This window comes from Aythya ferina (genome assembly GCF_964211825.1).
Source record: "Aythya ferina genome assembly, chromosome: 4".
Lineage (NCBI taxonomy): Eukaryota > Metazoa > Chordata > Aves > Anseriformes > Anatidae > Aythya > Aythya ferina.
In genome coordinates, this window is record NC_140300.1 from 17,665,115 (window position 1) to 17,682,658 (window position 17,544).

Genomic DNA, 17,544 nt, shown 5'->3' on the forward strand with positions numbered 1-17,544 from the left:
GATGAAATTGTTTGGCATAAAAACTTCTTGCAAAACCTGCCAAGTTTAAGGCACATAAAACCATAAAACTTTCCTCTGTTCCATAGCTGCAGCTTCTACAGTTGTTCTGCAGAACAAAATAAATAAATAAATAAATAAATAAATACTTTTACAGCTTGGACTCCATTACAAGGGATAGTACTACATCTTTGGTGCAGTGGAGCAGATGCTGTATGACTTGATTTCATTTTTTCAACAGTACTGGAAATGCAATGGATTTTTTGGAAATCAAATTCAGTGTTGTTATTTTATCAAGTCTGAGGGATGATTATGAGAGTCAAATCTGAAGAACTATGCTTCTTAAAGATAAGAAAGAAAAAAAATAATTAATCCCTGAGCATAAGCTTATACCCTGGTGTGTTTAGTGGTGAAACAGTAATGTTAATTCAAAAGAGATGGGTTTCAGTGTTAGGATCCTAATTACATCTTTGCTGGGAGATGGAGGAAAACTTTCTAGAAGGCCCTGAGGTTTCCCAAAAGCTGCTGCTCCAAGGCAATCTGAATGCAGAAGGCATCTTGTTTGCAGGTCCTCTGTTTAATAACTGAGAACTCTGAAGAAGCCCAGCTTGCTCCCACTTGAACTGAGGCAATATCTTGATGCGTAGTCTGTCATGAAAGAAAAAAAATATTCTGAAGAAACCAGTACAAGAATCATACTTTTTCCAGTAAGGGGCAACAGGAACAGGTACTTGTTTATCTACTGGTTACAAAAAATAAAAATAGAATTAGACTACATGTGGGTGTTGCCTCATGGGCATATCTTCCCCTGGAACTAGAATGGAAGATTTTAGAGCCAATTACCACTAAATTATGGGTGTCTGACAGACTGAAAGAATGTGGGGTTCTTTTCATCACAGACAGATAAAGCAGTGAAGGACAAATCATCCCAACAAAAGAGTAACAGCCACTTTTCTATCTACAGCTCTGGAATCCCCTGAGAAGACATTCTTATAGTGAAAAACACATGAAGAAATTAAAAAAAAATAATCTTCATCACACTTAGGTATACTCCACTAAAGTCAAGGAAGATTTGCCATTGACTTTAAAAGAGGCAGGTTTTTTTCATTCTAGAAGAATAAAATTATAAATTCAGGAGCTAAATGTTACAAGTATCCAGAACTATCTGTAGGGGTTGTTAAACACAGCTAATCAAATCTTTCATTACTCTCTGGTGTCAAGATGAATTTAATTTTGCATTTGCTTGAATATCTCTGTTGTTTTATGCTGTGCCACTCCTTTCTGTCTTGTTCAGGAGGAAAGTAACAAGCATTGCTGGCTTAAAAATTCATTAATAGTAATGAATCACCCACTTTGCTATGATTTTACTGATGATTCATTATTCTGGATCTGGAGAAACACTAAGAGCTTTTGTCCTAAAAACTTTGGAAAGAGGTGGGAAAAAAAAAAAAAAGAAAAAAAGAAAAAAAAAAAAAAAGAAGAATGTGAGGTGAACTGGATTGTTCAATGGGATAATATGGAAGTTAGTTATTGAGCCTGGATTTCATAGAATCATGGAAGCATAGAATGGCTTGGGTTGGAAGTGACCCTAAGGAAGGGACCCAACCCACCTGCCATGGGCAAGGATGCCAACCACTAGACCAGGTTGCCCAGGGCCTCATCCAATCTGGTTTTGAAAACCTCCAGGGAGGGGGCATCCACAGCTTCTCTGGGCAACCTGTGCCAGTGCCTCAGAACCTTCTGAGTGAAGAATTTCCTCCTATTATCTAATCTAAATCTCCTTTCTTTTAGTTTAAAATCATTACCCCTTGTCTTCATTACCCCTTGTCCATTACCCCATTGTTTGCCTGACCAAAAATTCACTTTCTTTCTATTTTATAAGCCCCCTTTAAGTATTGAAAAGCTGCAATAAGGTCCAAAGTTGCATATTGATCCAAATATGCAAAAGCTGAATATTGATCCAAAGCTCAGTAGCCTGGACAGTACATTTCCTCTTCACCTTTGGTCCGTTGGTTGCTCCTGATAAATATGATCTCAAGCACAATCATGTGCCTGTTGATATCTACAACTGCTGGTAAATAGCTGACCAAAGACAAATAGTGTTATATCCAGCTACTGCAGGTTCACTTATAAAAATTATTCTTGACACATGTTTTTTGTGAGGCCACAGTAATGCTGGTGCATGTTGGAAATGTAAATGGAGCAAGTAAATCACCATTAGAAATACCACGTGGAGTATTTTCTAGATCAGTTGTGTTTTTTTTTTTTTTTGTTTGTTTGTTTTGTTTTGTTTTGTTTTGTTTTTCAGACATAAGGCTACTGTTGTTTCCAGTTGATAGATATGGAGCTTGGTCATGGAGCATGTTCATTGCTCAAATATACTGCCCACAGAACACACATTTCACTCTTAATGCAGAGGAATTCAGCCTTCATTTTTCTCTCCTCTAAGGATGAACTTTGCTGTCTCCAGCTCCTGGGAAAGTTCAGTTTCCCACAGTCAACAGCCTCCCTACTGCTGCTCCCCACTTTGTTCCCAGGGTGCGTTTGAGGAAGCTTTGATCAAAGGCTGAGAAGCAATCTCTCAGATAGCCAGGGACACTAAAAGGTTTTGGCTGTCAGAGCAGAGACATTAAATTAGCCAGTTGTCAATGTGGAGCCCATGCAGGCAGTGAAGTACTAATATAATGTGCTCTTGCAACCCAGAAGGCTTTTTAGTGTGGTAGTTAGGGTTTTAAAGGTGCATGGCAGTTAATAAGCCAGCTGGAGAGCCAAAATGCTAGTGTTTTTAGATTTGTAGTTTCATGCTGTGTTTACTGAATCACTCTGTCTTCTGCATTATTGGTTTCTGTTTCTTCTGTTACTTTCACTGTACCCAAAGTTTTTAAACTATATTTCACAATGGAATTGATTGGGTTGAATAAATTCCCTTTCTTGAAAGTTAACATGAGAATCATTCACATAATCTGATAATATAATCCACACAAATGTCCAGCTGATCTAAAGAATGTTGGATCTGCTAGAAACTGAATTTCAGACTTTCCTCAAATCCAGAGGCAGATTGGTCCATGACATGTGATATTCTTCCATGGCACTACAAAACTTGACCCTGATGCTTTGGCATTTGTGAATTACTGTTTTATTTGAAGATTTATCGCTGTCTATTTTTAGGACAGATGTAGATCAAATATATATATTTTTTAATTTCTTATAAAAAATTACTTCTGTTAAAAAAAAAAAAAAGACTTGTGAAAGTTTCATTGTTTTCTGGCAAAGACTAGACATTGTTGGTTTGGTAAAAATTGACCAGGAATTTAAACAGACAGAAATGATAAAGATTCAAAATTATTTGGAAATTTCTGGCACACAGAACAGATCCATGAGTTCAGCACAACAAGCAAACAAACAAATAAATAAATAAATTATCTGCAAAGTTTTGAAGTAATCAGGGTCCAAATGGTTGAACTGCACCATCCAGAACATGTATTTTTTCCCTGTTCTCTTATTTTGCAGGCTTAGCGTGCTCATTTAAAAATATTTGTGTCCAATCAGAGTCCCTGAATTGCATTTTAACAGAGAGATAACTTGGTGCAGGATTTAATACTGAATTATCTTGTATTATATAAAAAAACTCTTTGCAAAGAAGAAAGCCAGTAGCAAGAAATTTGAATAGAGGCTTTTGAACACTGTTTTCTCAGCTGAAAAATTCGTTCACTAAAACTTTGTTTGCAGATGTTACAGTTACGACTCATCCCCATTCATGAAGAAAAGGGGGCAGATAGAAGAAAAAAGAATAAGAGGTGTCTCCTTGCTACATTTTTAAATAACAACATTCTCACTGGTTCATTGCACCAAATTTTACATCTCTAATGTCAGTGACAATGCAGAAACATTAATCCAATAACTTTGTGTAACTCAAGTAACAAGCTTTGTATCACAGTCCAGATGCAGCAAAAAATAGCTGCAGTGAGCTGTAGCCAAAAGATATTTTGCCAGTCATATTCCAGTACATAAACATTTATATTCTTTGGATCCACATGAAAGCTCTATGGCAGAAAAAAGCTTTGCTGGTAGCTGGTTTTTGTTAAGCAGCTGGCTAGCAGAGCAGAAGGTATATACTGCACATAAAGTGTCAGCCTGGCATGACCGATGTTATGCCTTATGGTGAGCTCCATTGAGATCACACCAGAGCACTCAGCCACGGGAAAGGGTATTGCCAGTTTCAAATAAGAGGTGTGTGTGTGTGTGTGAAGCACAAAGAACAATGCGATCCCACAAAAATATATTAAAAAAGACTCTTGTTTGGAATAAAGAACTTTAGGGGTATTCCACACATTCTGCACTTTCCACACATTCCACATATTCTGCACTGCTATTGATACAGGGTGTTTAAAATCATGCTCTTTTTATATGGTTTATTACCGACTTAGGACCTACATTTTTCAGAGATAACTCAGAAGTAAGCAATCACGATTATGAAGACAGTCTTTGGTGTGCTAGATGACAGTTTTTCCCTAGTGAACACAACATGAAGTATCTCCATGAACAGCAGTAAGTCATGAAATGAATAGAAGTGTAGGGACTGAGTTCATTATTAACTTTCAAAAAGAAGATTTCACTCTCTGCCAGCAACTGTGAGACTAATTGAAATGAGTATATCCACTGAACGCATTAAGGTCTGTAAATCTGTGATGACTGACATCTATACACTTGGTCTGTCAAACTCTCTACCTCCAAATTATTTTTACTCATATTTGAAGAGTTTCAAGTTTCTCCTAACTCTTGAAGGAAATATAAAATGAATGTAGGCATTACTTATTGCTGAGTTTGTTAAAAGATTTTCACAGAACCTTGTTTGAAATATAGAAAAGTTCCCTCTAAAGCACTAGTATGAATACGAGTGCTTTCAAAACATAGTTGCAAACTTCTACCCTGGCAAGTTATTATTTATTTATTTTTTTAAGTCTTTCTTCAGTCATCTAAAACTGAGAAAACAAATGATCTGAAGCCACAACTGGTAAATAAAAATGTTAGTAAAGATAAATAAATAAATAAATAAATAAAAAGGGCTATGAGCATTATACACATCTTCAGTAACTATCCCTGGATAGCAAAAGGTAATTTACAGAACTGTTTCGTGACAGCAGATATGCTATCCAGCTTGTAGGTTTATTTCCTTGGAGTTTCGTAATGCTCTTTTCTACTATTTAGATTCTTCCAGCTGAGCAAGACAAGGTAGTTTTCTAGCAGGGGTAGATATTAATTTTCAGTTTGAATTATTACTATCTGATTTTATAGTAAGATTCAGAACTTCCTTTATTTTATTATGTTTTATTGGTGTTCCTATATAACAAATTTAACAATGCTATTAAATTTGTTAAAAGCATGAGACACAAACCTACCTTCCAGATGTCATCACTGAGTCTACTTGAAAAGAGGAGTTGTTGGTGTTCCTTTGTATATACACCCTCTTCATGTCCATAGTGCTGTTGTTTGTGAAGGCATCAGCACCTCTACAAAAAGTTTCGGCACAATGCACAAGTTTGCAGCAGTTACCTTCTACTGTACAAGACGCCTGCGTCTGAAAGTACACTAGCTGCTGGTGGTCAGATGAAATCATTCCTTTCCTAGGAGTCAGTGAGGGGAGGCTGAAAAGTCTGTTTAAGCTCTAAGCCACCTCATCTTCAAGGGCAACAACCTCTGGAGAACCAATGTGAGGGACAATATTCTTTTATACTAGTGTCCTCATCCCTCATGCTCATTTTTTTTTTTTTCCACACTCTCTCTCTTTGGCTGCTTTGGTCTTGAATACACATTAATTCATTACAGTACAAGCACATGAATTCAGCGTACAACTGAAAGAGATCAAAATGAAATGAAGACATCCTATTGCCTCTGTGAGATGGGAAATACATGACTCAGAGACAACTGATCCAAGCTAAACTGTTACACCTTGTGTGAAACCTTCTTGTCAGTGTTCAAGGCCAGGTTGAATGGGGCTTTAGGCAGCTTGATCTTGTGGAAGGTATGCCTGCCTGTGGAAGCAGGGTTGGAATTAGATGACCTTTAAGGTCCCTTTGAACCCAAAATATTTTGTGATTCTATGATAAGAAGATTATGTTGCCTTTTCCCCTTCTTATGCCTTTGAACAGGTGCTAATTAATTTAATGCTAATTAAAGAGGCAAGGAAAATAGAATAGACATCCCAAATCTGTTTGATTCTTCATCCAGGTATTCAAACTTTATACAACTCTTCCCTTCCCGCCCCCACCTCCCCCCTTTTCTCTTACAGTAGAACACCTATCAGCTTTTAGTGCCTGGCAAATACAGGACACTTTTTTCATTTGCACAAAATAAATTCTAATCAAGACATTGATTATCTTGGAATCTGCAAGACAAAAGTAGAAGACAGAAGTGTACTTCTCCATTAGTCATAGAGCAGCGCTCTATGTGCAAACAGAATAGCTATAAAGATAAAAGTCATCTCTGCATTGGACACTTTTGTCATACTTCTTTTCTTACCAAGTGAGTTCCAGTTATGACAAGCAAAACAAATACATTTAGTGTTCTCAGAACGTCAAGTATATATGAAAGATTAAGCCAGTCTGAAAATCTTAACTTCAGTACCCTCAAAACTACATTGAGGTATTTCAGTTTTTGCACAAGATAACACTTATACTGCAAAATACACAACATATATCTATATAACCTTCATCCTCAAATATTAAAAAAAAAAAAAAAAGTAGAGGAATAATTTTTCGATTAAAATTATTTTTATTCAGTGTTATTACTAATTTTTCTCTCCTAAATCTCAGTTACTTTTAACAAAATTATAATTTTTCATTCACTTTTTAACTCTTCCTACATGGAAAGATGCTCTAATTGTCAGGTTGTTATATGAAATGCAGATGAAACTACGTTGTTATTTTGGGCACCTGGTCTCAGCAGATCACTTTAGCTCATGAAGGTGCTTAATCTGACTTACAAGCTTTGGAGAAGGATATAAATTCAGATAAATGTTTGTATCTGACATCTTTTAGCAGCCAACCTAAATGACTTCCTTGGCAGCCTACAGGCTTTCTTAAATACAGTTCATGGGCTCTACCTTTGAGAAAACTGACTGTAGTGGGAGCTGATGCTAAACTTAACCTTTCTAGACCATACCGCTGGGCCCTGTGCCTTTTAGAGGGCTTTAACTACATAATATGAACACTAATCATATGAGGTCTAGAGCTTGGGATTTAAGATCAGCACCAAAACTTTGAATTTTACGTTTTACTAATATGATGATAAAAGATGCTATCTCAACAATGTTAAAATTGATTTTTAATGTCAGAATAAGAACACTACATAGATACAAAAAGTAATATCAAACATGAGCACCACAGTAAGTATTTATTCAGATTTTATTTACTGGGGAGACTTTTTCCTGCTAAGAATGCGAAAATTCACACTGTACGTGCTTTGAGGTTTTGAGGGAATTAGGTTGACATATAGAATGCAGAAATGGAAATTAGTTTCAAATTATTAGCTAATCTTATATATTAAATTACTCATCCAACATGAATGTGGGCAGTTCAGATCAAAAACTGATAGAATTGTTCACTTGAAGAGGCCTTTAAAGGTCACCTAGTCAAACTTATAAAAAATATCCTATAAATATTTTTACAGTTGGGTATTTACATATACATTAGATGGTTAACCTTAGATGGTTAACCTCAGCGGACATGAACCTTATGCTTTTATTTCCTCCTCAATAGATTGGAAATATACTCTCTTACATTAAAACAAAACAAAAAAAAAAAAAGTGCTTTTTCTCACTTATTTTTTCTAAGATGCTAGCTGATGAACAAAAAAAAAGAGAAGGAATTTTTCAGAAAAGGTCAATGAGAATAGTTGTACCTTATCACACAAACTCTTGAATGCTCTACACAATCAATAAATGAGTGTTACAACCTAAAAAATGAGCTGTCATTAAGCTGCCTGGGAGTCACAAATGCAATACACAGTATTACAATGCTAATTGAAACTGAAAATCTTTGAATAAATAAGCATATTTTGAGTTATGCATTTAAGTGTCTACATGGATGCATAGCATGATGGGAAGAACACATCTTTGAGTGTAATATTATCAGAGCTATTTTCTTATTCTTGTTTGCCTCATTTACTAACAGTAATAAGAAAGAAGAGTATCTTAGAAATCTTGTTTTCCCAATGAATGCCAAAAATATAAAGCTGCCTGTTTAAAGCTATAGTATGTATTCAGGGACATTTTTATACATTCAAAATTACGATTTATACTTTCTCTAATATACAGATGGGTAAGATAAATGTTCATTGAAATATCTTTTCACATCCAGAAAAGTCTGATAGTTTCCCAACGCAATGTTCTATAGACCTTTTGATGAGAATAATCAACTAAAATTAAAAGATCATTAACATTTAGGTTTAGAACAGGAGCATCTTTTGTGCAACAAAAGCATTTCCTAAGTATTTTTAAAATGGAAATGTGCCATAGCTCAGGGACATTTTTAAAACTGTGAGAGACCTATCAATGGACAAAAGAGAAAGAAGGACCACATGTTGAGTGCATTCTTGATAGTCTGTGCAATTTGTTGTGAAGTACCACTTGTACTAGGTCTGCCACAGAGACACTGGTTTGAAAGGTTAATGACTGCAGCAATCACAATTTCAATTTACATGAAACGGGATGACAGGAAGCCAAATACAAAATGGAGAGGTCCCACTGTGATGGCAGCTGAGAAACAATTCATCAACAAAAGTGCAAGAACATTGTAAAACCAGAGTGTGAGGGACAACCTTTTGAGCTTGGGGAGGGCTTAGGACTTCCGTTAAGATCATTTTGGAGGATAGTATAGAATCCTTAAAATGGCTAAATTTCTGAATACAGGCATAAGTTCTCCTTTCATACTTTTCCTTATAGTAGATTCTATGTCACCTAAAAGTGCTTATCCCACCTCCATACATTTTTTTTTTTTTAGTGTATCCCCTCTTGTATTTTAAATTTTGTCCTTGATTACTACCAAAACATCCATTGTCAAGATAAGCATTTCAATGTTTTTTGGTCCTTTTCTGCAGTTCTCCACTTGCTTTCTGAAACATCAGCTGTTCTACAGTACAATTTGAGACTCTCTAAAGCTTTCATGTACGTACATATGCAAAGAAATGCAATCTGAGACCTTGCGCTCCTGCTGTATGAACTATTATTTTTCTGGGTTTGGAGCGCAATTTGCCTTTTAATTGATGATTTAAAGATTTTGGTTTTATTTTTGATAAAATAAAAATACATATATATATAATAAATCAAACTTTGGAAATATCACTGACACTACAGAAATATAATAATACTTGCTGCTTTCTCAGCTGAAGTTCAAGTAACTTGAAATCATAAATAATAAGTTACTGGACATAAGTTGGGTGAAATTCTGGTCATCCCTGTTTCAGAACAGACATCCTAGAATTGGGAAGGATTTAGGGAAGTCAGCAGGTTGGAATGGGTTATGTACAATGAGAGTTTATATGGACAAAAAGTTTCAGCTAGGAAAAGAAGCAACTAAGTAATACATGTGATTGAGATGTGTGAAATAATGAATATCTAAAAGCAATGGTTTTCATAGCAGAAATACTATAGATATCTTATTAAAATAAAAGCAAAAGGCTTGAAATATGCGTGTATTATTTTTCAGAGAAGACATAATTAGGGTATAGACCTAATTTTGGTTAAAGAATGTAAAATAAAAAGATGTAGCTATAACCTTCATCACAGGAAATATTTTAGTAGCAGAATGCCAGGTGACAGAACAGTATTTTAGGGGATTTATAGCTCTAAACTTCCCTTATCCTTCCACTTTCCTTTATTTGTCACTGTTGAAAACAGTATACTGAGGCAGAGGGATGCAGAGCTGCTTTTCTTGTATTTCATCAGTTGTTTTATTTTATCATGAGTGGGACCTGTTTCCTCCTGCCATGCTTGCATAAAGACAGAGGAAAAATGTGCATACTAGAAAGGCTGTGGAAAATACACAGAAAGTGATGTAAATTTTCTTATTCTTTACTTGCTGACACATCTACAGCACTAAACATTATAATATAGAGATATTGAAGTTCTTCAGAAGGAAATATCCATTATGAAATTATATCTACTCTCACTATAGTATGTATTAGGGAGTCTCATCCTTTCTGTATCTTAATTTTTTATTTTCATTTTGATCATTAATATTTGAGATACTCTATCTCCTGGTAGTATTACAGCTTAGGTATTTAAAGTCTTGTGGTTTTTAGGCTCTCTCTAAGGAGATTGTTGCTGTCTTTTCATTCTGTAAAGAGGTAAGTAATCTGAGAATTTATAGAGAGGAAATCAGTGCCTGAAAATAGTAACGTTTACTGGTAAAATAACAAATTGTGACTACTTTAACTGAAATAGTAGAACTATCTTTACTCTTACACAATGATTCCACATACATGTATTAAGTGATGAAATAGCAATAATTATTTTATAATTTATTAGAGGTATACAAGTATGGACCAGAAAAAATGTGTGCATTGGATTACCCAGTGCAAAATTCTGTTGAATTAATCTAAGTACATATAATACCTATGCTAGGTGATGTTATCTATGCTGCCTTTAGGACCCCAGCTCTGCATGACAGCTCTCTTGAGCCCCTGCCCATGAAATGCTGATGCTACTGTTCTATGGGATATAAATTTAGTCTAATTTATTTAGAGCATAATACCAGTAGAGCAACAACTATTTAAATCCATGCCTTAATTTAAACTTAAATTCATATCTTTTTTGTTTTGTTTTGTTTTGTTTTATATAGTTATATTGTTGAAGAGATGGTAAGGCAGGCAAACATCAAATGAAAAGCATAAAGTGGAGAGGTCGGATTTGCACATTTTGACAGTCTCATGTTAAATAAGTATGCCTGTATGTTTCATTAAATCTTTCAATGGATTTTCTACCCTAGAAGAATGGTTAAGCAGATTATCAAAAAGCACAGAGTGACTGAGGTTGACAGGGACCCCTCTGGAGGTCATCTGATTAAACTCCCCCCTCCCCCCGCCCTCCCCCCCTGCTCAAGAAGGGCCATCCAGAGAAGGTTGCCCTGGTCCATGTCCAAGCAGCTTTTGAAGATCTCCAGTGATGGAGACTCTTCAAACTCTGGGCAACCTGTGCCAGTGCTCAGTCACCCACACAGTAGAGAAGTGCTTCCCAATGTTCAGACACAGCCCCTTATGTTCCGGTTTCTGACCACTGCCTCTCATCCTAGCACTGGGCACCAGTGAAAAGAGCCTGTCTCCATCTTCTTTGCAACTTCCCTTCAGGTACTTATAGACACTGTTAAATCCTCTCCAAGCTTTCTCTTCTCAGAACAGTCCCAAATCTCTCAGCTTTTCCTCACATGATAGATTCTCCAGTCCTGTCATCATCTTTGTGGGCCTCCGCTGGACTTTCTCCAGTATGTTTCTGTCTCATGCTGAACTGAGAAACAGCCCTGAACTGGAAAGAGCAATCCAGGTGTGGTCTCACCAGTGCTGAATATAGGGAGAAAATCACCTTTCTCAATCACCAACACCTCCAGGCCTGCCAAGCTATTTTCCAGGTGGATGACTCTCAGCATATATCAATGCATGAAGCACAAAGATAAAGCACATGTGGTGAAAATATTGGCAGAATAGCATTCAGCTAGATATTAAAAGAAGGAGAGTGAAAAGAGAGGTAGCCTATGACAGACAGAAGGCAATGATCTTTGTGGAGGGACAGCATTTAAGCACAGCCATGAGAGGCACTGTAATTCCATCCTATATCAATATCTACCAAAACTGCCCAAACTGTTTTTGGTAAAACCTAGATAGGTGACAGGAAAATGAACTTACATAGACAAGCTGCTCACAGAGCTGAGGACACCAGACCTAACCACTCTCTGAAGAGATTAGGGAACTGCAAAAATAGGAAACTGCAAATTTTGCAGTAGAAACAGACAAATATGAGAAACAAAATAAACCCCAACTCATCTGAAAGATTTGTAACCCTTCATTTCTGAAGTTTGAAGCTTGGGTTAAGTAAGACTTCTGCTTTAAACTGATTTATAACAGTCACCAACCCTGGACATGTTTTACAACATTTTTTGAAAATAATTGATAAATTTGCAATTACATTAAAAAAAAATTCTGAATTTTGTGTTCATTAGCTCTAAATAGATATTTATATTTGCATGTCTTGAATTACCATGTGCTGATAAAAAAAATGAAACACTTGTATAAAATATATTACTATCAAAACCTTTTTATGTAAGTAATACATCCTAGAACACAGAAGTATATGAAGAGCTGCCATTCTTCCTGGAATATATAACTGTATAACAGTAATCAATTAAAATACTTCTTTATAACATATTCTCTTTTTCCATGCCTCATTTTATGCAGAGAAACATCAAGGTCCTTTATTTCTGAGACACTCAAAAATAATGATTCCAGAGAAATAGACAGAATGTGTATTTTATCCACTATACTTTTACCTTTTTGCCTTAGATAATTAGGGACATTAACTCATGATTTGAAATACCTTGAGAATGCTGTCATTAACAGGGGAATGTTCTCTGGTACCCTGAGGAAATGAAAAGCTTTTAAGAGCAATCACTGTTAATCACTAACATGCCAACATTATATACCTTCTGGAAATGGGGATGATGTATAGCCAGGACACATTAAGTGACTGTATATTTTACTTGTGTTGTGGGATTTCAATAAAAATGTTGTTTTAAAATATCCCTTTGCACAGCTTGCTTTCACTACAAAATGCATGATATTTAAGAATAGATCATCTGTAATTCTGTAAAATTTACACTTCTTCTTCTATAAGCTATTAAAAATCTTCTCTCTGATTCCATAGTTAAGCTTCACTGTGTTTTAGCTTTATAATACTTTGTTACACAAATTCAAATGCCAAGGGCAAGATGAAGGCCCTTATGCAAGGGCAAAACAAAAACTAAATCCAAAGGTGATAAAGGCAATTATCATGCAATTTACCTTCAGCTCAGCAGGAGACTTAGTAACTGCACAGTTGCAATACTCAAAACTGACTTCATAGGCTAATATTACAATCTGATGATTTGGAAATTTGTTGTTATTCAAAATTTTTAATATTAAATATTTTCTTTGTAATGTTAATTGCATGTAATATTTTATGAAAGTGTTAATCAGATGAAAAATAGAATAAAACAGAAGATTTTTTTTCTTTTTTTTTTTTTTTTTTGATAAAGCAGTTTTTCTTGTGTACAGTGTTCATCACTATATATATGACATCAGGGCATGTCTCACTTTTGGTAAAAAGCCATGTTTAGTATAGAAATTAATAAAACTTAGTAATAAATCTTTTTATGCCATATTTCTTTGCAGTTCTAGCTATGGGAACCTCACATGCCAGCACCAAGCCCAGAGGCACAGGACAGCGAATACACATTGGCAAAGGAGGCAGATTGTATCCAGACTAGAGCCCTCAGTGGGGATCCTACACAGTTGAAAATATAGGGAATGTTGATAAGACACATATATCAGCAATAAATCACCAATAATGACTCCCAATAAAGGGATCTGACAAATTCATAGACTTGTCGAGCTAGAAAAAATACAAGTCATCCACTGCTGTCCACCTAACAAAAAATTCCTCTAGTGTAGTTTTAGCCAATTGCATCCTGTGATAACTATTCTGTACAAAAAAAAAATCAAAATCTTTCCTCTAAGTGACCAAACTTTTCATGACTAATTTTTTCTCCCATTATTTCAGCTTTTGCCAAACAGCCCCAACACAATCCGTCCTTGTATAGTCCTACTTTACTAACTTATAATTATTATCTTCTGGATGATTTCTGTCTGTATCTTTCAGCCATTAAACAGCCCAATTGTTTCAGATTGATTGTTTCCACACTTGATCAGGCATGAAGCGTTTAAATACTGAATCCCACAATCTCTGTTGCCAGTGGTTCTAAAACTGCTGATACTGCATTGGCCTATCATGTAAATTGAAAAATTAAGCGCTTACATTCTTGAAACCTCTATATAAGATCTGAAGTTCCTTCTTTGTGAATTTACTCTGTGCTTCCAGCAGCTCAAGGGCTTCAGGTCTATGTCGTACTGTGGCCATTTCCATTTCATCTTCTACAGTGTCTGCAGAATACAAGAGACAGAGAAGGAAGAGTCAACAAGAAATAGAGAATGTAGAAATGACTATCCATTGTAGGAAAAGAAAAATCCTTAAATGACATTAATTTAAAGAATGGCTTTTGCAGCCTTTAAGATATGAACTCATTTTGAACTCATTTTAAGATATGAACTCATGAATTTTGAACTCATGGGGAAAGGTTATCTATCTGCTTCAGTGGCTGCACAGAATATGGAACAGTGGTGATAATCCGTTGGTCTGGATATTATCACAACATATGTATAAATAATAATAAACTGGAAAGTGGACATTCTGCAAGGACATGCATGACACATTCAATATGAATTTGCTGTTTCTACAACTCTCTGAGCAAAGAAAACAATCTTATAAAACAGTGTCACAGCAATACTGACAGTTTTCCCTTGTTTTATTACTGGAAGTGAATTCACTGTATTAGACTGGGATTCCCAGTGCTCTCCTTTTATCATAAAGTTGTACTTTCTAAAGTGTGTGAGAAGGATATTGCACATTCAGCAGTAGACCTTGCTTTGAGTACCATATAACAAACCCTTTTGGACAAACATGATTATTCATGGGGAGCAGCCTTATCAGGGAACTTGAGGATTTTAGTGACCTCATCATCAAGCAAATATGAATGAAAATATACATCTTTAAGGCTTAAATAAATGTGGCCCTATAAGGATGAGAGAAAACAATACATTTTTTCCAAGTGGAGATCAACTGTGAAAGTTAGTCATTGGAAAGTTAAGGTCATACAGGAATTTACGGTAGATATTTTTATTTATTTTTATTTATTTGTTTATTTTAATATGGGGGTACCAGGCATACACTTGATCAAAAATTTGAGCATTAAGCAGGTATTAAGCATACGTTATGCAAAACTTCAGACAAATTTAATCAAATCACTTTTGCCTTCTGTTTGAAGAGTCATACAAACTACAGAAATGTAACTTGAGCAAAACCAAGTATGTATAATTTTTCACTTCTACAACAATGAAAATATATATTTTATTTAATCAGTGTGGAAAGCTGCATTCTTAATCTTTTATTGTGTTCAATTTTCATAAGATTACAAAGAAAATATATCATTAAAACAGTGTTATGATTATATCTTCACATATTTTTGTTCTGCTTCAATGCAGTAATAATAACTTTCATCTGCTTGGGAGAAATCTGGAGATATAGTTCAAACAAAACCAAAAACGGAGCAACCTTGGAATAGAATCAGAGAATCATGGAATGGTTGAGGTTTGAAGGGACCTTTAAAGATCTAGTTCCAATAACCCTGCCATGAACAGGGACACCTTCCATTAGAGTAAGTTACTTAAAACTTGTATTCATAATATATAAACTATTTGGATTATTATTATTAATAATAATAATTATATTGTAGGACCATGTCTTTTTTTCCTGTCAAAGAGACGTTGCTGTTGGCAGTCATCTCAGAAATGTAAGGATTAAAGAATTATTCCAGGTATGGTATAAGGAAGAAAACAGACATGAAAAAAAAGCATGTCCCACTGCCTGAGAGCCTTCCAGTGATTGTCTTCCTACCCTAAATCCCGAGACTAGATGTCCACCTCAAGCTCATCAACTGTGAAATATTTCAGACAAGATGACCAACAAATGAGTGATAACTATAGCTTCTGCCTTTACCAAATTAGCAAGAATCATTTAATAGTTGCAATTACAAGTGCAAGATGAAAGGCATAGTGTAAGATAGAAAAATGAGCCTCATTAATACTTCATGGCTTCTCAAACTTGATTCTTTGAACATCATTTTCTCCTGACAGTGTGCCTTGAGTACATTTATTTTATTCTTTAAAGCTGTCTCTGTTAACACTTTTCAGCTTACACTCAATGCAGAAAGATTTATTAGAATAAGAAGTACAGTGCTAATCTGTTTAAATGACATGTTTGCAAATGCCATAATATAATGTTAAATTCATTCATTCACTGAACCAGACTGCAAATTCACAGAACCCTCTGCATTTCATAACTCTTCTGAGAGACACGATAGTTTTGTCTGACTGTACTTTAGCTTTTCCCAAGTCATTAATTATCAGTGTAAGCATTAGAGAAGAATATCTGTAGGAGAAATGAAACATGGTATCTTTCATTTAATCTGACAGAAAGTATTTCCCAAATCAGTGTAACCCATAATTTTATCTGAAAATGTCCATTGTGCATTGGCCTATGAGCAAGCTATATGATAGTTCTCTTTTGTTTTTATTTGTAGGTTGTCTCAGAGGACTCAGAAACCACCACAATCTTTATGAATAATTCCACAGTAAATGCTATCAACAACAACAATAATAAAAAACAACAACAACAAACAACTCTCACAATTTTACATTGAATTTATGATGCTTGATGATGGTCTTCATCAAGATTATAAGAACATTTCAGCTCTCACCTTTAAAAAGGAAGTTTCCATCATGCTGCAGTGCAAAAGTTTTGAAAACACTACCCTTATAGATAAAATTTTAATAAAGTAGGTCCAGGGTTAACAAGCTGTCATCCCAATATGGGGATTGTCTAGCAAAGTTCTTGAGCTACATTTTAATTCTGGCAGAGAACATCAAGGTTTATTTTGTAAGGTTATTAAAGCTTTTCCATCATGTTTTAAAGGGAACTATCTTTTATATTCACTATAAAGTCCCTATAACAATGTCATGCTTTAGATAAGCAGCTGAGATTTTTTGTCAGCTATCAGTCAACACTAGGTGCTTATGCTAAACTGACAAATGAGTCAACCCAAGAATAAATATTGTTCAAATTCACTTATTTTTTATATGACAAAATATTTAAATGGGCTACTGTTTAGAAAGAAAGTGACTTAACTGGAAACAAGATGGTTCACAATTTGTGAATCATCTGACTACCTAGACAGACATCTATAAGCTCTTCATGAAGCTAGATCAGTAGATGTAATAACTAGGCTAGATACATAGGCCACAGAACCAGGCTGAGCACAGTCTGGTATATCCTTAATGATGAATGTTTATACTTTGTTTTAATGATTTGATAAAAATGTAGAAGACTGCAGTAAGGTGCTATTGTTAGTTTTCTGTTAATGAAAATATTCAACAGTCTAATCATGCCCTACTTCTGTAAACACCTTGTAGATAGAAATAATCTATACATAATATCACTGTGAATTTCCCTATAACATGCCAACTATGATGATTAAAATACTGTAGCATTCATGAGTCAATTGCACTTTATTTATTTATTTATTCATACTTTAGGCTAGTTATCCAGGCAAGAAAAAATATTTATAATTATGTATACACACTGAAAGTGTGTGAAAATATATGCGTTTCTACATAGGACTTTCATAATTT

General features: G+C 35.0%; 1 protein-coding gene across 11 annotated transcripts in view; it reads right to left on the bottom strand.

The window, feature by feature from the left end:
• The window catches only part of KCNIP4 (potassium voltage-gated channel interacting protein 4), a 444,218-nt gene that overhangs the window by 35,295 nt on the left and 391,379 nt on the right, over positions 1 to 17,544 (bottom strand). For all 11 annotated transcript variants that reach the window (XM_084518860.1, XM_084518867.1, XM_084518870.1 and 8 more), the window contains one exon: positions 14,057 to 14,181. In XM_084518860.1, coding sequence (XP_084374986.1) covers positions 14,057 to 14,181 — 125 coding nt within the window. The remainder of the gene's footprint in view (positions 1 to 14,056; positions 14,182 to 17,544) is intronic.